Genomic DNA, 22,565 nt, shown 5'->3' with positions numbered 1-22,565 from the left:
TGGGTTTATTTAAGTGAGTGATTCACATTTGTATTTAGATTGTTGTTGATAATATCAACAGTATTAATAATAATATCAACAGTATTAAGGTTTTTTTGTTATGTATCATTTCAAACCTTTCTTAATTAATAATATATTTTAAGTGTGTTAAGTGAAGTTAGTTCCAAAACCGTGTTGTTTAACAAACTGAATAGAACTTGATTTGTGAGTATTATGTGATTATCTATTTTCTATGTTTAACAAAGTCGATTGGCAGCCTTGAGGCCATAGAATTGTTGTTTGGTTATACATTTTTCATTTTTATTTATTTTTATAATAAATAGCTTGGTGTGAAATTTACAGAAGTTCCTCTAAAACAAGGTTGATTTGTCACATCACTGCATGAGTTTGTTGCTTTCGATTTGACAAAATGAGACATATCAATATAGTATAGTATAGTGTCAGAATGAACTATTTTCTAGTTTGTATATCTATAATATATAGTGTGTGGAGGTGGTGTAATAGTGTGTTTTAATAAAATGTGTAATTTCATCTATATGGTTATTATTATTATCACTATTTATTATAAAATGATGTAATTTGTTATATTTCTTTATTGTGATATATTTTAATTTATAAAATGATAACCATCTTAAATAGTGACTTACATAAATTATAAATAAACTATACATGATTTTTTATAGTTATTTAAATAATTTCAAGAATTACAATTTTAAAGAAAATATATATCTTCAATATTTTAGAAAGGAGATATTCTTTAGATTTACAAGGCATGGAAGAGGAGACGGATGGAAGGTTAGAAGAATCTATAGTAATTCACAACTAATGAACTATTATGCTATTATTATGCTATTAGGCATTCCATTTCATCAACTATTATGCTATTATTATTCTATTAGGCATTTCATTTCATCTATATCAAGATAACAAAATATGGGTCTAAATACTAGTGTGGTTGTTTGTTTTTAACAAATCTATAATTAAATTTTAATATGTACATACACATATTTCTTAGTTGTAGAAGAGATTTCTAAATTGAAATTTTAGACATATTTGAGTTGAATTAAAAGGTATTTTAAAACTACTTGTGAGAAGAATATTATTTGGGAAACCACCACCTTGAACAATGATTTTTTTAGTTATATTATTAATATAAAATACAATAATTGTTTACCTCAAGCTATTAATTTTGATGAGTAAGTTGTATTGCCTTGTATACTAAACTTATTAATTTTTATATGTAAATTTTATAATAAAAATAATAATTAAAAAAAAGTTAATAAAAAAACGAGTTGAAATCAATATTAAATTTAATATATTAATAAACATGAAGGTTTTAATAATACATGAAAAATAAGTGAAATATAAATTTCAAAAATGGGAGTTGACCTTTTTCTCTTGTAATTGGTAGATGCTAAAATATAACATTAAATTTTAATACAAATTAAATTCACTTTGTTAAATTAGTTGAATCCACTTTTTTGTAATATATTTCTTACAATAGAAAACTTTATAAAATTTAAATTGGATGTATTAATAAATAATTTTAATAATACATGAGAAAAGTGAAATACAAATCTAAAAATTGAGAGTCAAAGTTTGTCTTCAAATTGACACATAATAATATATAACATGAAACGTCAATACTAACTCAACTCACTCAATTATAGTAACCCAAGTTTGTTTTTTTATACAGATAATGGCCACACCCAAGATAAAAGTAAATTATAAATGACACATAAAAATAATATTCATTAATATGTACATATAAATTATATGGACAATTTTATCACAATAGTAAAAGAAATTTATAAAAAATCAACACAAAACTAAAAGTACCTAAACTAAAGTTGGCACTAATAGTACCTAAACAAAAGTTTGCCAACACATAGTTAGGTCAACCTTTGATATGTTACATGGATGTATTACACTAAATGGAAAACTTCACCAACGAGGCTTGCTCGAAAGACAATCTAGGGTCCCGACATTCTTTGTCAGTGTAGGTACTAAATTGACAATAGCAATCTCAAATTCTTGTCTTTGATCATATGTTGGATATGCATTTCCCCAACCTGATTGTGTGAAATATGATCCTCCTAAAAACATATCATGGATTGATCTCCATACACAAGGTGAACCACTAGTACACTCATGTTGTTGTGTGACTTGTTTCTTGGTATAATCACTTGGACCCATAAACCAATTTGCTTCACTCAAGATGGTCGGATTTGAGCTTCCTCCAATTGCATATATCCCCCAAGGCTCATAGTAGTTATTTGCCACATGTACATATCCCAATCTACACCTACATTATCAATAACAATATGATTAGCAATATTCAAAGGTATCATCTTACCATAAATATTTCCCATCTTAGAGGATTCAATAACAAAAGGGTGAATTCTAAATTCTAATGTATAGATAAATGAACTGAATGATTTTGTTTTTACTTTCTTGTAGTTTACTTTGTGTACATATGAAGTCAAGAATGACCATAATTTATAATATCATAAATATACTTTTATTGTATTTAATTTTCACAACATTTTATACAAATTTCTGGATGACTTTATATTTGAAAATAGACATAATAGTGAAGAAAATGTAGCATATGATATAAAAGCGAGAATATTTTAATAAGTATTTTGTAATAAGAAAAATATAAGAAACTAAATATTTCCAAATAAAAATGAAAACCTTAAAAGAAACTAATAGAATATTATACTATCATTTTAATCGAACAAAATAGAAAAATAGTAAAATTATTGTTTAATATAAAAAGTGAAAGTTTTAATTCTTCCTTAATTTTTTATATGAATATTTCATTAAATAAAATGAGATATAAAAAATGATAAATATTAAATTACATATTCATATCTTTATATTATTTTAAATTTACCTCTAGATATAGCATACAATTAAAAGGAAAAATTACTCAATTTAATTCATTTGATAAGTTACCTTGGCATGCGTTGCATAAGGTCTGGTCCAAAATGGTTGAATGCCACAGTAACCCTCATGTTTAAGTCGGGTGTATATGTATCACTGTTGCCTAATAACATTACCTGTCACAACACAATGGAATAATTAATTATTATTTATATTTATAAAAATGTCTATATAAAACTTAGTGTAAATTCATTAAAAAAACAAAACTTTTCTAGATTATTTTTATGACTGAAAAAAATATTGAACTCTACACTGTTTCAGATCACTCTGTGATCCATCAGAATGAATGAATACAGAAAGATCCAAAACATTAATTAAAAAAATAACATCCAACCAAATCCAATAAAACATTTATCATAAATCTATTAATTTTCAATGTGATGCTTACCTCATTATGATTAAAGAATCTGTTGTTAGAAATAGTAACTGCTGTTGAGCCAAGCGTCACATCTATGAGACCATCACTGCAGTGAGAAATGGTATTATGATCAAGCCAAATATCTCTAGAACTTATAACAGATATACCATCGCCATCCATTGGATAATCTCTCACCACTCCTTTGGACTCATAGATTAGAACATCTCCAGATCCAGAAGGTTGACAGTCATGAATGGTTAAGCCATGGATGATAACATTGCTGGTATTATAAAGCGTTATGCAGGCCCCATTGCTAATGGTGACTTTTGCTCCCCTTGCATCAATTGTCTTGTGGCTTGCGAAGAACAAGGGCATCTGAAGATGAATCTCCATATCCCTTGCAAAAACTATCCACAGAGGTTGATCGCGAGTAACACCATATCTGAGAGTCCCAAACAAAGGATTTAAAGCATTATCATCATCTCTGGTGACTATATATATTCCACCTCCTATGCCTCCCATGGCATAACTTCCAAAGCCTTTTGCACAATTTGCAAGACTCGTCCTGTGATTTGCCCAATTTGGATCTCTCCTCCAGCACTTATCAATGGCATTGTAGTTGCTTTCTGTGTCTAAGGGTCTTGATGTTGACAAGAAAAATTGCAAGAAAATTACTAGCAGGGCTAATTTGATGTGCGTTACAACCATTTTGTGGTTCTAATGGAGTTCTAGACTGCTAAAATATTGGCTTTCAGCTATGACAAAAGAGCAAAGAGTTCTATGAGAATAGAGCATAGAGAATGCCAAGATTAGCTTCATCTGTATGAATTGTTTGTGCAGACGAGCTTATACAAATAGTCCGGGACTACTTGAAATTTGTTAGGCTTAATTTAGAATGTAGCGCACCTGATTTTCAGGCTGTTAACATAATACATAAACGTGTTATTTGGTTGGTTATGGAGTCTTAAGATTAGGGTTGTGAGAAAGATATACGTGGGGTGTATAATAAGGAGATAGATTGAATCGTAGTGCAACCTCCTTATTAACTATAATTAGGTGGCTAAGAGTACAATAGGAAGTGGCTAATTTTTGCAATGAATCTCTAAGTTGAGTTTGTTAAGACTCATTTATATTTGAAGTGCTTAAAGAGTTGGTATACATGTGGAATTTTGACTTCTAATAAATTTGGTTTTAATAATTGAAGTTATTTTAAAATGATGTTTTGAAGTGGCTTGTTATTCTTAGATATTATTGTTGTAGAATATTTTATATCATGTTTTTGTAATGTACAATTTATTTTTTTGCAAGTGGTATTAGAACTAGATATTTGTACTATGAAGGCAAGGCATAATTTTAAATTTTGGAAGTCATTTAGGGAAACAAATCTCTCAAAGTTTACTGAATTTTCTATCTAGTTGAAAGGGTTGTTGAAGATTATATTGATATTATATCGAAGCATATATAGTCTAGATTATGGATGAATTGGATAAGTATTAAGGCACTTCATTCCAAATTAGGGTTTCAATGAAATATTTTTTAGAAGAACGTATCTCACAAATATGGGTCAATATTTTTTTTAATTTCAAGAGTTTTGGGATCTGTAATGGTGAAAAATTATGGTTTCCACTATAGAAGGAAGAAACCACTAATTAATGACTTGGGGACGATTACATTAGGGAAAGATAGGAATTTGATAGATCCAAGCCTAAGAGGTTTGAATACTGGTCTAATTCTAGGGGGTGTTGTTGGAGTGCACCCTCTTCTTTCCCTTAGATTAAATTGATTTGTTGAATTTACTGAAATTATAGTAAATGGGCTAAAATTTATGTACAAATGCACAAAGAGTAAGCTAAAATCATTGGATCGAGCCACAAATCTGCATTTGTGGATTGTACAAGAGGATTTCGACTTGTTCGCATAAGGAGCTCTTGATTTATCAAGACCAGAGCGATGGTCATTCTGGTCCTCCTAACTTTTCACACTCCAATGGGGAATTGATTCATCTCTATAAATAAAGGTTATCTTGAAGATCGTAGCTTCGTACTTGTTTCCTATGCACAGAAAGAAGAGGAAATAGGTTGGAAATAGCGGTTTGACTAAGTCAAACTCCAATTTTGGAATTAATGTTGAATGAAATATTGTAAATATTGTAATAAATAATGGAAGGATATATCTCAGATCTATAATGAATGATAATGATTCTTTTCTTCTTGAATGTAATCACATATGTTGTATGAAATGGCATGAACATGAAAAAACCCTAATCACACACACACACACACACACACACAACACTTGCATATGTATGTTATAAATTTCTCCACAATGATTGAATGAAGAATATGCAGCCTTGAAAACTTATGAAAATCTTGATGATAAACACTTCAATGCTTAAATGCTTTAGGTCGAATGCATGGAGTCTTAGGATTGAAATGGATTGATTAATGTCTTTATATATTAGATTATAGGTCAATTTACCAATTAGGCTGACCTCCAATAGTCATATTGAGCCACTGACATCAGTTCTTGCCTAAGAGATGGGTCTCACTCCACCTTAAAAATTGGGCCCGAAAGAGGGGAACTAGAGTGTTAGGCCCTCTAGTCTAGGACCAAAATGCTGGTGATACCTTGGTCCTCCTCAATCAAGTCCCAAAATCAAGGACCAAGGAGGAGGACCCAGCTGTAGATGGTCATTTGGTAGTTGCTTAAGGAATAAAGGTTAGAATTAAAACGCTAAGCAGTGCCAGATAGAAGATGAGGGGGAGACATGCTAAAGTAGGGGCAGAGGAATGAGGTATAAATTGTCCTAGTAACAATTTACAATGTTATATTTAGTCCCACTTTAATGGGAGTATGATCCTATGTAAATACTTGAAATAAAGTAGATGAAAGAGAGATGAATGAGAGGAGCAATGGAGTACAGTCACAAGGAGTATAAGACATCACTAACCTTGAGGAACCAAGCCCCCAATCGTGGTATCTATACTCACTCAAATGCATGCAAGAACACATAAAACAAGACAAAATGACAAACAAAAAGGCCAACAATGATAAACAAAAGCCAAATAAATAAAAGGCAAAAAGAACCACAACATAAAAGATAAAGACCAAAAATAAGACCTCAAGTCAACTAGCTGAAGAGATCTCAATATCAAAATGTGTCAACAACTAATATGTGATCACATAAAAGAGAAAAGCACACATTTTCCATAAACCACCAATAGAAAAAGCTATGAGTTCATAAGGAGAAAGAAAGATAGAGCACCGATACATGCTAGATGTGTTTTCCTAGGTGATCCATGAGAGGAATGATGAGAAAGGACATGGATACCTACCCCTATATATTCTTGTCTAGGTGATCCATGTTGGTGAGGAGAGTAGGAATAATCTAACTATGTTCTACTAGTTCCACTTATCCTCCTATGTGTGTGTGCAAGTGATGTCTTGTTTGAAGTGTATAACACCTCTTATAAGAGTTTTTTTTCTATAATTTTGAGTGTGCTTTAACCTATTTAAGACATATAATGCAAATGCAAATGCCAAGAAGTGAATACTTAGTTTTAGGTACATATCATTTAAGACATATATCAAATGTTGCATCTAGTTTCAGGCGTGAAGCATCTTGTATAAGAGTTTGTTTTCTTTGGTTTCAAGTATGAATGTCCCATTTAAGACATGGAAAAATGACAAGCAAAAATATGGTACAATATGGTACAAAGAGGGCGATATGGGTGCCCCCCCTTAATATGTCAACATAGCCCTATGTTGACATCTTAAGGAAACTAGAAACAAAGATACCTACTATAGACACCTAAAATTGTCTTGTTTAATTAAATAAATATTTTTATTTATTTAATTATTTTATGAATAATTCTTCTATTAATTAAATAAATATTTATTTATTTAATTAATTCATTTATCCTTTTCTAGCCTTTCCTCATTTCAATAAATACATCTATTTATTTAAATTATTTTTTTCCTAAATTAAATAAATACTTTTATTTATTTAATTGATCCCATTTCTTCTATTAATTAAATAATTATTTATTTATTTAATTAATTCATTAAGCTTTTTTACCCACGACACATGTCATTCATTTCTTAATTCCTACATTACCTACCCTCTAATTTTTCTCTTATTTCCTCTACCTACCCTCTAATCCTGCCAACCATCTATCTTTTACACCTCCTAATCTTATCCCTCCATTTCTTACAGTGTCTTTTATATAAGAGGATGCTTCTCTTATGATCAATCCTCTCCTAGCATTTTAATCAATCTTATGCAATCAAGCCTTTTTGCGATCAAGCTATCAACCATAATTTCGTTTTTTGTTGAGCTTTTGTGCACACATACAATCTGAGAGTAAACATATCAAGCAAGATCAATGGCGATAGGAAGAATGCAGATTCAAACCCTAGTGGACATGTGATGGTATAATCTTTGTGATTTTGTTGATTTGCATTGTCTTAGGTTATCTTCATATGCTATGGTGGTTCTTTGTTGTTGTTAGGCTAGGGTTTTATGGTTGAATTCATTTAGTCTTTCAAGTATTGTTGTTTCTATTATCCACTTTTCACCATAAACATTTTGGCACGCTCAGTGGGACATGGATTTTTTTAGATGTACATTTTTTGCAGGTTTTTCAAAGCCTATATTGTTTTTTTGTAAAACAATTTGGAGAATAACCTTGTGCAGCTAGGGTTTTGGACATAAGATTAAGATCTTGGGGAGATTTGATCCGACCTCACAAATGGCTTGAAATTTTTGCATCAAATTTTATTTGTAGGTTAGGGACAGTATCAAGAGTGCTCAGTAAACAATTTTGATTTTTTGGAGCATATTTGAATTTATTATGTATTTTCATTTAAAAAAAAATTTGAAAGTGAATAAGTGAATGTTTCAGATTTTTTTACAGTTTTGCTAAATTCTCAGAATTCTACAGGGGGTCTATTTTTTGTGATTTAAATTTTGATGCAAAATATTTCAAAAAAAGTTGGATTTTTAAGAATTAGGGTTTTTTATTACTTTGATCTAATCTCATTTAATGCTTGGAATTTTTGTATAAACTTTGTTTTATAGGTCAAGAATAGTATCATAATTGCTCTGTAGACAAATCAGATTATTTAGAGTATATTTGAATTTTCTATGAATTTTTATTAATTTTAATAAAAAATTAATTGAGAGTAAATGAGTAAATGTTGTGGATTTTTTTTTAAGTTTTGGAAATATCTCGAAATTATACACAGTATATGTTCTTTGTGATTTTTATTTTGATGCAAAATATTTCATAACAAAATTGGATCTTTAAAAATTAGGGTTTTGGATTATTTTCATCATATCTTACAAATTACTTGGAATTTTTGTATGAATTATTTTTTGCAGATTTGGAAGGTTACCAAGAGATTCTAGTAAAAAATTTATATTTTTTGAATCAATGTTGTATTTTTTATGAATTGTTTATGATTTTTCCTAACAAATAAATTTGTGGAGCAAATTAGAATTTTGTTTTGATTTTCTTATGTTTTCGAAAATGTCCTAAAATTTTACAGGTGGTATGTTTTTTATGATGTAAAAGAAACACTTGGAAAATTGGATCTTTGAATCTATCAAAAAATGTCCTGTCAAAGACCCCTATTTCATAGTCTTTTGGATCTAAAATTTACCTAACTTGTGCTTGCAAGAGGGGTATTACTTCAAAACTACTAATAATCTTGGTGCAAGAACTTTGGAAAAGATTTGATTTTAAAATTGTATTATTTTTCTTCTTAGTCCAACAAACACTTCAATTGGTGCGTTAAAATTGAACTGGTATCTTTTGTGTCTTAAGTAATAGGCTCTTTGTGTTTAATCTTTAGAGGGTTGGCCTCCTCGTGTGGTCACTAGGACTACTAGAAAGGAGGGAACAACCTAAGCGGTAGCAAGGCAATGCCTCCCTCTTCTGAACCACTATAAATAATTGTATCCATGGTGAAAGCCATGGGTAACGTGTGTTGATTAGTCCATACCGACACTATGTCTCCCCATAAACCCATTTGATCAAATTTATTTGATCAATAGTAGGGCGTAACCCCTATCGGCTGGGAGCCTTTTGTAATTACAGAGCTGAAAGTGCCACATATATGGCCACATGAGCGGATGCACTTACTAGCACATTTTTGTTTTCGAAAGCCAAAATCCTTCGAGTTGTTGGGGCAGGAGGTTGGACCTCTAGAGCGGCCCACACACATATGGTTCTTAGTAGAGGTATGAAGTTCACCACGGGGATTTTTCATAGGGACTGGTGCTTGGCTGCATTGGAGAAGTGAGTGCTAAGGGTGGAGCCAGTTGGGTCAAGCACCTAAGTATCTCTTTGAATAGGGTAGCCTCGGGGGAAACCCCATGTGGGATGAACAAGTATTGTCCTGTCCAACCATAGGAATTGTGCTTGTCTTGTTTTAAACATTCAAACATTCAAAATCAAACATCAAAACATTCTACCTTTTGTGTCTTCAAGTGTATGCAAAATATTTTTACATCAAACAACACACTTTTCTTTGAGTCATTTTGAGTCCAGACACTTGCAAACATAGAGTCCTCATCAACATTGTCTCCTCTTGTCACAAAAAATGGTCACAAATTCAAATTTGGTCATAACAATAACTTTACAAGTTGGAAAAATTGCACTCGGGTTTTCTAAACACGTGTGTGTCTGATAGAAGCACATCTATATCCTATAACTGCATCTGTGTAGGACAGAAACACATCTATATTATCATAGCAAACTACATTCACAAGATTCTCCGAAACGCGTTTGTGCACTGTCCAGTCAAGTCTGTGTTGGGTAACCACATCTATGAAGTATACATGAATGTCCATGTTCAGTATTGGGAAAGTTTACAATCCAGCAAACAAGAATAATTAGTTTCAGAATTCTTGAGCTTCCTAGGTTATTTTTCCAGGTTTTCATCTAGCATTTAGCCTATTTTTGGGTCTCACAAAGATCTTCATTGCCTTACACCTTGCATTACATTCACATTTGTCTAAACCTGAGTCAAAAGGTCTCTTGCTTGTTCTCCTCTTGCTTTGTCAACATAATACATACCACAACATTTTTCTATGTGGTCCCTCATCAAGGTCTATCACCTTTGAGTCTCACTTGGTCTTACTTAGAGTCAAGGTCACCTCATCAAGAGATCTATCATCTCTTTGGAAGTCACTCCTACTCTACTACATACATACTTGGTCTTACACTTTGGACATTGCAAGTACACCTCAGACTCATTTACATTCCATCCAGCACTTGGTGTTCCATACTCTTTCCATTTTCATCTAGTCTCACACATTGTGGTCAAGACCTAGTTAATGGTTGATACCTGTGTGTGTGAAAAAGTGAACCTATAGCTGTAAGCCCAACACTTCCATTAAGTCATTATATGCTTGGTTAGTAATCAATAATCAATAAGTAATAAACCATAACAAAGTGACCAATTGCCTTTTAAAAGATGCGAGTATAAGATTGCTCTCGGATTTTTATAAGCAATACCAGTGACTAGACTACACCAAGACGAAGGATTTAATCTATATGATATTAAGTTATATGGATGCAAGATGAATGAATAATTCAAGCAATAATCAATTCAAGCAACAATGGATGCAAGCAATAATGAATGGAAAATGGATGCAAACAATCTAAAAAGCACAATAATCTTCAATGACTCTAGAGCGAAATCAGCGTAATGATAATCTCCAAGCGTGTTCTCAAAAATTTCTGGGGTAAATTGGAATGAGACCTGAAGACTGAATTTATAGAGAATCACAAGAGAGATGATGAAAAAGGTTAAATTTGAATTAATTGAAATAATTGAAAAATCATGTTCAGTTAACCTTGAGATAGATTCCAATTATAGTTTAATTGAAATGCATTCAAAGTAGAAGTCCAAGTTGCATTGGAAAATAATAATAAATTAATTCCATGCATATTTGATAAAAATAGATAATTCTTTAATTTATTCAAGAAAAAGGTCTTTTCAATGCAACTGAACTTCTTTTTCTGAAAAGCTTTGAGTTCCAATTTTAGAGAACAATTCAATAATTCAATTAAATTGCTTTTCTGATTTCAAGTTCTAAATTTAGAAAAAGAAATAATATCTCAAGTTTGATTTCTCTCTCAATTCAATTCTTTTTGTTTTATTTTCAATTCAACTCTTTGTAATAAATTAATTCATCTTTTGTAATAAATTAATCCTTTTTGCATGATTGAATGACAAATTTATTAATTAATTAAATATGCAAGGATATTTAATAAATTAAAATGGGATAATTGATCAAAATGATATTATTGGAAATAGTTGATTTGCCATGTGATATTTGATGATTAAAGAATTAATAATGTGCTCAAGATTGATTTAATTGCCTTTGGTTATGACCTTGGTGATGTTGTTGAGATTAGGGGCCCATGGTTTGGATGACTATTTTTAGGGTATTACATTTGCCCCTCTTTGAATTAATGTGCGAGCAGCACGTTGGTTCAAAGAATGTGTGATGTCTAGGAGATGCCAGTTCTGAACTTGATTGATCATGAACTAGATGAAAAGCAAGGTGTTTAGCTTGATTCGAAGTGACAAAGCTGAATGAAGTTTGATCAAAGTGATACCGATCCCAAACTTGATTGAACTGAGGAACGATAGAAAACAAAGATACCGAACTTGAACTTGATTGATCAAGAAGTGAATCTTATTGATCTAGAACTTGATTGAACTTAGATGCAGTGAGTGCTGATAAAAATCGATCTTGAACTTGATTGATCAAGACATGATGAGTGAAGAATGAACCATTCAGCTTGATCAAGAAACAAATACTGAACACCTACTTAGATTTAGTGTGATCAAAGATACTCTTGAAACTTTTGATTGAGTTTAAATGAATAATTAGCTTGATTTGAAGTGATGAAACTGATTAATATTAAGATATTAATTTAGATGATTGAGCGATATCACCTTGATTTGAAGCGATGAAGCTGAGATGCCCCTTAGCAATAAGGATTGATTTTATTTAATTGAAAAGATTTTGCTCGACTTTTGATGAAGATTTGAAAAATTTTCTTGACTTGTGAGATGTGAAGTCATAAGGTTGTTCAAGTATGCCCCCTCGAGAGAGAAATCGAAAGATAGCGAGGGATTGATTATAGGCAATTGTGTGGCGAATATAAGTTATATGAGCACAAATTGATTCTGAGGAATTTTTGAAAATTTTGGCGATGATTGATGAGAAATTGAGCGTAGAGTTGATTGTAATGTTGATGTGTAGAATGAAATATAAAAGATTCAGTGTTGAAATTTGAGTGCAATTTGAAGAAAGAATGAGCATTTGATGAAAAAAAGCGCTAAGTGGTCGAAATTGTGAAATTGGCTAGCAAAATGATCTCAAATTTCATTTTCGATCTCGAAAATGGAATCAGAGCAAGCAAATTAGCTAAGGGTACAATTTTCATGACCATCAAAGCAAGTTGAAAAATTAGGTTTTAGGCTATATATGGGACGAAAGTGTCATTTTCCAATCATTTTAACCCTCCAAGTTTGAAAATTCAAAAAGCCTTCTGTGAAGAAAATGGTGGTCCCGACTCATTGGCATCGATTTGAACACTAGAGATGTCACAATCGACCCCGAAAATACAAGCCAACAGTAAGTGATTGATCTTAAGCCTATTTATGTTTTCAATTTTGAAATTTTGTGTTCATTTTTCACGTTTTTCGCATGTTTGGGGTTGGGCATCACATTTTATCATGCGAGACAGGATCCTGTCTCGTACAAGAAACTGGTAAAAAGTCTTTTGTCGTGTGAAGCCATTAGAATTGTCGTACGAAGCCCACCCTTGTGTCATACGACAGGTTGGTTAAAAGACCATTTTGTCGTGCACGGTCTATTAAATTGTCGTTTGAGGCTGTTTTCTCATACGAGAGCCATTCCTGACTCGTACGAGATGTTGCTTTGACTATGTTTTGTCGTTTGAAAGGCAGTGATCATGTTTGAAAGGGTAAACATGAAATTTTGGTTTTGCATTTGACTTAATTGGATTTGCATGTTGTTTAACTTCTCTTGTAGGCTCATTTGGAATGTTTTTTGATGCTCGTTGTTGGTTTTTTTATTTTTTTGCAGGTTCGATTACCTCTTGTGTTGTTTAGATGTGTTTATCCTCCCACGATGGCATTAGTGCGTGATTTATCTGATGTTGAGGAGGCTCATGTTGATATGTGCAGCTTGACTCATTTATTGCGATTACCTGATATCCGTGTGAATCATGAGATGCTCACGACATTAGTAGAGCGGTTTCATTCGAAGCATAATACATTTCATTTTCCAGTTGGGGAGTTGACTATCACTCCTGAGGATGTGTACAGGATTCTTCATATTCCTTTTGCTAGAGATAAGGTGGATTATGATACCGTGTTATTACCGAGATTACAGGCACTTAGGAACATATTCAGGGATCTAGACATTTTGACTCATTCCATGAGCTGGGACATATTGATGAGAAGGTACAGTGAGGAGTATCCCCTAGCATGTGCTCTAGTAGGTTTCATCAGTTTCTTTTTGATGCTAGACAAAGGGCAGCAGGGTTTCCAGAGCGGATGGGGCCGGATATTAGAGAGGTTGATAGAGACCCCTCAGAGACTTGGCTGGGGTTCTTGTTTATTAGCCCACATGTATCGGGAGATGCATGAGATCGTTTACAGAGATGGGTGGAGCATGGATGTGGGTGTATAAATTTTGTAGGTGTGGGCTTGGGAACACCTTCCCATTTGTCGGCCAACAGTAGATGACAGCAGAGAGCTTGGGTAGCCGATCATTTACAGGTATGCCAGATATATCACACAGCCCCATCTGGGCAAGACAGACTTTTGGAGATGGCAGCTTGATGACCTGATAGCCATCGTATGGAGTTGTGGGATGACTGGCGGAGGGTTCGCAGTGACCTTTTTGTGACATGCCCACTGATTGGGAGATCACAGACTGTTGTGGAGTGATTCATCATTTCACAAGTGATGAGGCAGTACGAACGACTTCAGGAGATCTCGCAAGAGTATACAATGTATACTCGCTATGCTGATGAGGAGAGGCTGGGATGGTATCCATGGTTGTCGTATGCTTTGGTGATGCAGGAGCTGACAGGTTTAGATCGCCTAAGATGGGATTACCTAGATGATGTAGCAGATGCGGGGGTATTGCCCCAGTATAGAGATTATTTTTAGCAGCATCCATTCCCATGTTTTATAGATCCGGGCGAGCAGTCTCCGCATATTGAGGATGTTGAGGAGGATCCCCCCACACCAGCACAAGGATAGGGCTAGAGGCAGGGTCAAGTACAGAGAGCTGAGGCTCCATGACGAGGTAGTGGTGATCCAGGTGCTAGCAGTAGCAGGGTACCAGCTGAGGTTGGACAGTAGAGGGGTGAGGGTGGATCCCTTGGGTGAGTTGGAGTTAGATTCGGCGAGACTGAGGAGGAATGATCAGCTCCTAGATAGGTGCGACAACGGAGAGAGGAACAGGGTGGAGGTGGTGATGGAGATGGAGATGGGGGTGGAGATGGGGGTGGAGATAGGGGGCTTGCGAGAGAGCAGGGGAAAGATACTGGACGGTTGATGAGGGCACATCTTGCAGAGTTGCAGTCACAGTTGATAGTGGTGTAGACTCAGCTGGCGGAGTGAGACCGACAACTGGCCGAGGTGAGGGCCGAGCATGATCACCAGATCATAGCATTAAGAGAAGAGTTGAGAGTAGAGATAGAGTCTCTATGACAGGAGGTCCTTCTCCAGAGTAGTAGGGCAGCATATTATGTGGCGGCATATAGTGTCGCAGTTCTTGTTGCACAGCAGATGCAACCCTCTTCGCAGTATATGGCATGATCAGAGGAAGCTCGGGCACCGTGCCAGGATCCTAGACATCAAGCTCCTCCTCCTCTACCAGGCAATGAGGGAGAGGGTGCTAGCTAGATTTTTCATTTGTAGCTTGGATATTTTTTTGTAGACACACCCGATTTTTTGTAGCCTATACGATTCTTGCTCCGATGGGAGTTTTTATATGTCATTAGACATCATTTTGTACTCTTATACTTGACATTATATATATATATACACGAGATCCAATTTGACTTCATCGTACTTGTGTTGATTCATTTATGAGATGTCTCTTATATGCTTTATTCTATATGTATGCATTTCTTTTCCATATGAATGTATGTAATGCAAATGATTATGAATGTATATTTTTGTTTCTTTTTAATGCAAATAAATGATAATGCAAATGAGTAACAATAAAATGTATGAAGCTATATGAAATGTTATGTATGTTGCTAAAACATCTCAAAACACAAGTACTCAATCGAAGAAATGATGATAAAAAGACCACTTAGCGTAAGTAATGATGATGCTTTCAGCTCTCCTTCAGAAGATAAAGAGATTATTACCATACCAAAATCACTCTAGATTCACAAAAATGCAAAATGATATGCAAAATGATGTGCAAAATGCAACCTAAACCTAGTCACTCGATTTAAAATACTTAAGATTCATCACTGAGCATAACGAACACAACAGGCAGGTTAGAGTTCCTTTCTTTTTCAATGTGCAATATTAATTATCTTGTCTGCAATGACCCTTTTTTTGTTCATATCCTTGGACAGATTTTGCAGGGACCTGAATTGCATCATAAAGAAATTCCTTCAAAATGAACAAAGAAATGATATGGAACTCCCTGTAGCATACAAATAAGCGGAGTCAAGGTATGTGAGGTGATTTTACCTTGATGTGAAGGCTCTTATCATAGACACCCAAATAATTTATATGTTTCCAGATCATCGGGATCATTCCTACAAGCAAAAAACAAAGAAAATATTATGCCCCCAATCCTTGCTCCTCTTAGTCACAATAGACTTCCTCGAGTTACTCAGAGGGATAGTAATCGAAAATCAATATAAAAGATAGTATACAAAGAAAATTTTCATTCATAGCTCAAACTATTTAGTGATTGTTTTCCGTTATGTTGTTTTGCTTGTGAACTCAGTGATAAAATCTTTGGTAGTTAGGAGGCAGGTGTCTGACTCGGAGTGGATGACCAGGTTTCACTGACAGGAAAAATGACTTGGTTGACACTGCTTAGGATATGTAATATGCTCTGTTGAGTAACCTAAGACTAGGACGTTGATCAATTTCTAGTCATGAGGGTTCCAACGAACCGGGATGTCGCGAAAGTGACTCAAAATATGTACAAGCGAAAGAAAACGATGCATGAAAGTTGGAAATGCCAATGTTGCGTTGATAGATGGAGCGCTTGAGTACAAGAGGTGCCTGTTTGCCAGGTTTTCACCTGCTTGGTAGAGATTCATTTTTTTTAACCAAGGTGCCTGTTTACAAGGTTTTCACCAGGGCAATTATTTTTCTATTATATTTTTTTTTTCTTTTCTTTTTTTTTTGATTTTTTTGATTTTTTTGATTTTTTTGATTTTTTTGAATTTTTTAGGACCTTTTCCAACTATACAAGTTTGCTAGAGCAGAGAATGCTAAGCGAATAATTTCTTCAAGTGGATGGTGTTAATCGGTTCACGAAGTTGTTCTCCTTCTAAGTTTGAGAGTTGATAGGCACCAGAGCCGAATACTATAGTAACAATGTAGGGACCCAGCCAGTTGGGTTCAAACTTCCCTTTATTATCGTGAAAGTGTTGGTGTTTTGGATTCTCTCTCAAGACTAGGTCACCAACTTGGAATTTTTTTGTTGAACCTTCTTGTTATATCCTCTCGACATTCTCTTCTGATACACTCTAAGATGATCAAAGGCCACTTGCCGACGCTCATCCAGCAATTTGAGTTCTTGCAATCTAGATATTCTATGATCTTCATCAGTAACAAGACCTTGCAACGAAACTCTTAGAGATGGTATTTCTACTTCAATAGGTAATACTGCTTCAGAACCATACACCAAAGAGAAAGATGTAGCCCCAATAGGTGTTATGATACTGGTTCTGTAAGCCCATAGTGCAGGATTGAGCTGGAGATGCCAATCCTTCTTGGATTTGTTCACTATTCTATGCAAGATAGTCAGTAGGTTTCTGTTAGATGCCTCAGCTTGTCCATTACCTTGAGGGTAATATACTGATGACCAATGTTGGTTTATTTTGAATTTCTCACAAAGCTCATCCAGATCTTTATTCTTAAACTGTCCTCCATTATCACTCACGATGGACGAAGGTATCCCATACTTGCAAATTATATAGTTTAGGATGAATAAGGTGACTTGTTTACCAGTTTCTTTGATAAGCAAAACTACCTCTACCCACTTGGTGAAATACTCAGTGGTAGTTATGATGAATTTATGTCCATTAGATGAAGCTGGATATATCTGACCAATGAGATCAAAGGCCCATTGCTGAAAAGGCCAGTGTGTAATGAATGGTATGAGATCCCTTACCGGGACATGTATGAGATTTCCATGAAGCTGACATTTCTCACAAATATTAGCAAATTTTATGGCGTCTTTTTCCATATCTAGCCAGTAGTAGCCAGCCCGTAATAATTTATGAGCTAAAGTAAAACCATTCGAATGAGATCCACAAATACCTTCATGGACTTCCGATAATTCACGTTTAGATTCTTCAGTTTCTAGACATCTAAGCAATGTACCATCCAAACCTCATGTAAATAAATCGTTAGCTATGATAACATACCACGAAGTGTTTTGAGTTAGGTTTCTTTTCTCATTACGAGTAAGGTTTTCAAGGATAATTTGATCGCATAGATAGGAATAGATGTGGTTGTATCGGGATGAGTCATTTCCAATAATAGAATAGACTATTTGGGTCTCAGGAGAATCATAAGCAGGGTAATATAAATCTTCCACCAGGAAATCAAATTGAAAATTGGACTCTTGTAACTTAGGTATAGATGCCAAGGTGGCCATAGCATCTGCTACTCTATTCGCTGATCTAGGAATCTGTTGGAATGATACAAAAGAAAAGTACTTCTTGAGATCGTCCACCATCCTCTTATAAGGCATCAATTTCTCATCTTGTGTCTGATATGTATCGTTGATCTATTTGATAACCAGCTGAGAATCTCCATAGATATATAATTCAGTAACCTTCCATTTAATGGCTAGTTTTATCCCATTCACCAAAGCTTCATATTATGCAATGTTGTTTGTGCAAGGGACTAGAATCTTATAAGACTTTGCGATTGAAGACTTTTGAGGAGTAATGAATAATATGCTAGCACCTGAACCATTTTTAGTAAAGGAACCATCGAAGAACATCTTCTAGGGTTATTGAGTAAGATGCATTATTGATTCATCTAGGAACTCGATGTGTAGTGGTTGAGTATGCTCAAGTGGAGTTTCAGCAAGTTGATCAACAATTACCTGTCCTTTTATGGCTTTGTGTTCCACATATTCAATGTCAAACTTTGTAAGGATCTTAACCCATTTCGCCAATATTCCGGTGAGTGTTGCTTTATTAAGAAGATACTTGAGTGGATTGATTTTGGCCACCAACTTGACTAAATGTGCTAGCATATAGTGCCTTAGTTTCTGTGATGTAAAGACTAATGCCAAACATGCTTTTTCTATTATACTGTAGCTCATTTCATAAGACACCAATGTCCTGCTGATGTAATAAATATGATCTTTCCTTTTTGTTGTCATCTTGTTGCGCCAGAAGTGCCCCTAGTGATGAATCGGTTCTTGATATATATAAGATTAGTGGCTTGCCCTGAATAGGTGGCATCAATATCACTGGATTAGATAGGTACTCTTTTATCTGCTGAAGATGTTGTTCACACTACTGATCCCAGCTGTATATTATTCCTTTTCTCAATACTTTTGTAAAAGGCTAAGCCTTGTCTGCTAGCTGAGAAATGAATCTTCTAATGGATTGGAGACGCCCCTATAGACTTCTCATTTGACTGATGTTCTTTAGAGGCAGCATTTCCATTATAGCTTGGACCTTCTCAGGATCAACTCTGATTCCCTTCTTTGAAATGATGTAGCCAAGTAGTTTACCAGATGCCACTCAGAATGCACACTTCTTTGGATTTAATCGAAGCTTGAATTTTTCCATTCTGTCAAGTATAGGACCTAACTCTTGAATATGCATTGATCTTTTCATAGTCTTCACTAAGGTGTCATCAACATAATTTTCCGTATTCTTATGCATCATGTCATGAAATATAGTTGTAACTGATGTTTGATAGGTCGCCCCTGCGTTCTTTAACCCAAATGGCATGACATTCCAGTAAAAGGTTCCCCATGCATAGGTGAAAGTTGTCTTTTCTTGATCTCCAGGAGCAATTTTAATCTGATTGTAGTCAGAAAATCTGTCCATTAGTGAGTACATCTCATACCCAGCTATCATGTCGACTACCATATCAATATTTGGCAATGGAAAGTCATCTTTTGGACATGCTTTGTTGAGATCTCTAAAATCTGTACAAACTCTGATAGATTTATCTGCCTTCGACACAGGCACTATGTTGGAAATCCATTCAGCATAATCTATTGCTCTAATAAATCCAGCTTTGAGCAGTTTCTCTAGTTTAGCTTTGACCAATAATGCTACATGCGGGTACATCTTATAGAGTTTTTACTTAACTAGTTTTACTCGTAGTGTGATTGAGAGATGGTGCATAATGAGATCAGGATCCAAGCCTGGCATATTAGAGTACGTCCATGCAAAGTTTATTTTCTTTTCTAAGAATAGCTGAGTGAACTCCTTCAATTCTTCTACTGATAGTGATTGAGCTACGTGAATGATTTGTGGTGTCTCTTGATTCCCAATATTCACTGGCTGAGTTAGCTCGATCAATATGGAAGACTGCTCCTAGAAATGACTGGGCAGTATACCAAGTATCTCACCTTTAGGCGCCTTAAAGAGGTTTTCACCTTTAGGTACGTCCTTTATTTTCTCTTTTTTAGATTCTGACACCGCCACAATATGGTTTTCGCCATCAGATCTTTTATTTTTATTTTTCTTGTTCTTGCGACTAAGATACTTGATATCCGCTTCAGTCATATTTTCACTCTATTCACTTGTGGAAGAGTTTATAGGTTTGACTGCATTGAGATAATAGGATAATGTATAGTCATTGGCAAAAGTAGGTATATCCATGGGTTGATTCTGTAAAGTACAGTGAATCAATTCAAGATGTACTAAGGACAAATTTTGAATAGGTTCAAGAGCATTCATGGTATTGTTATCACAGCTATGGATCGAAAAGTAAAGTTCCAGAATGATACCTTGTGTAAGTGTCTCGAGACAAGGAAGAGTCAAATCATGATTATTAAAGTTTACGTTAATATTTAATCGATCTAATCCAATAGACGTACTTGTAACGTCGTTTACTACGCTAGACTGGACGTCATATCATGGTTTAACAACAATAAGACTAGTAGGCAACTTTTCATTGTTTGTATCATATGATTCAAAATTTGAGGCTGAGTGGATATGATCATGAATAGGACTATCATCAAAGTCATCAGATGAAGTTTCCAAGCCTCTTTCAGGTGATTTAGTAAGCATATATATGGTATCAATACCAACATCTTTAATGCTACAAGTTCCTTCATGTTGTGGCTCATTTGTCATTTGCATCTGACACACCTGTTGACATGATCTCATTGTTTCTATGATTTGTTGTCATCTACTCCATTCAGCTTCTTCTGGTCTGATGACTGGTTCTTGTTCTGTAGCTTCTAACTCTTCCTATGTAGTACTATAACTAATTTGTTCTATTTTAGGATAAGGGCACATAGATGAGAAGCTTTCTGGTATTATTCCTTCTTTCAATCCTTGTTCATAATTTGCTTGCCTCTTTTGTCTAATTTCTTGTATTTCCTTCTCTAGTTTTATGCGCATCAGCTCTTGAGTATCATCTATGACACCACTAGATTCTTCTAGAGTTTCTGTAGTGGATGTGTTTGAAAGATAGTCAGGACCCCATTCATAATCATTTGAATCAGTCTCTGAATCATCTACTTGTTGCCTGCCAGTATATGTGACTGGAACTTTTAATGGTGCAAACAATTCTCCGATTCTTATGACTTCATCTCTTATATCCTCAGGAACCTCAACTTCTTGTATTATCGTAGCTAATACCATCAAAGCTTGGGCACTGACTATTTCTTCTTTCTTGATTGTTGATTCCTCTTTCTCTTTTCTACACTCTACTTTTGTTTGTTTAGTGTCTGCTTCATGTAATTTTAAAGGCTATATCTTTTTTGAGCACTTAGACTTAGAAACATGTTTTTGGTCTGATGTCTTTTTCGGATTGTATTCCAGTCTAGCCTTATCATTTGTGGGTTTGGTTTGTAGCTGAATTGGTTCAGTAATACCTTCCTTTTGTTTGCCTAGAGGACCAGTACCTAGCCGTATCCCATACGTTGAATTATTTTATAGGCAGGACCATATTGGTTTGAGGTAATCTCACAGTGTTGTACCTCCTCATTTTGACTATCTTCCTTAAAGAGCCAGTTAAGCACAACATCCTCTTCTATTTCATCTGCCAAGGAGGTAGAAGACTGTACAAAGAGACCATCATATATAGTATTCGAAGCCGAAGTTTGTGTTCTCATAGCCTCTGATGACTTGCCCAACTGTTTTGGTAATGGAGGGAGAGAAACTAATGATAGTACCGGTCCTATCTTGTAGCCATCCATGCCGGTATCTGTAATCTTCAATCTCTTTTCTAAGTCTTTCATCAATGTTTCTAGATCTTCATTTGGAGAGGCTGCCCTATTATGAGGCACAAAAGTATCTGCACCTTTTGTCAATGCATCACAGATGACATTTGTATCAACAGGAATACTGACTTCAGCTCCGTTATAGGGAAACTTTAAGCATTGGTGATACGTTGATGGTATTGCCTTCATTTCATGAATCCACGGCCTGCCCAGTAGAATATTGTATGACAATGGAATATCAAGAACCTGGAAAAGGACTTCTCTCTCTACCAGTCCCACTCTGATTGGTAATGATACCAGACCTTTGGAGGTCCTCTCTTCCTCATCATAGGCTTTAATTGTTACTTTCTTGCCTGGATCAATGACATTTTTAGAGAATCGTAGTTGTGTAAGCAGATGATAAGTATAGATATTCAACTCCACGCCTCCATCTATCAAAACACGTTTGACTCTGTGTTTGTGGATCATGGCTTCAATATGCAATGGCCGGTTATGTGGATGATTTAATGAATTGTCATCTTCTTCAGAGGAGGTCAAATAGTGAGGTAAAGTCAGATG

The 22,565-nt window shown here is 34.6% G+C and overlaps 1 protein-coding gene across 1 annotated transcript in view; it reads right to left on the bottom strand.

Annotated features, from left to right (window-relative positions):
• Nucleotides 1–1,944: 1,944 nt before the first annotated feature.
• The window catches only part of LOC131043795 (pectate lyase 1-like), a 111,102-nt gene continuing 90,481 nt past the window's right edge, over nt 1,945–22,565 (bottom strand). The window contains exons 2-5 of the mRNA XM_059221126.1: nt 6,318–6,427; nt 3,338–3,929; nt 2,962–3,065; nt 1,945–2,305 (exon numbers count right to left, since the gene is read on the bottom strand). Coding sequence (XP_059077109.1) covers nt 1,945–2,305; nt 2,962–3,065; nt 3,338–3,929; nt 6,318–6,427 — 1,167 coding nt within the window. The remainder of the gene's footprint in view (nt 2,306–2,961; nt 3,066–3,337; nt 3,930–6,317; nt 6,428–22,565) is intronic.

This window comes from Cryptomeria japonica, chromosome 5 (genome assembly GCF_030272615.1).
Source record: "Cryptomeria japonica chromosome 5, Sugi_1.0, whole genome shotgun sequence".
NCBI classification, from domain to species: domain Eukaryota; kingdom Viridiplantae; phylum Streptophyta; class Pinopsida; order Cupressales; family Cupressaceae; genus Cryptomeria; species Cryptomeria japonica.
The sequence above is the reverse complement of the archived record's forward strand: the minus strand, read 5'-3'. Positions and strand labels throughout refer to the sequence as shown.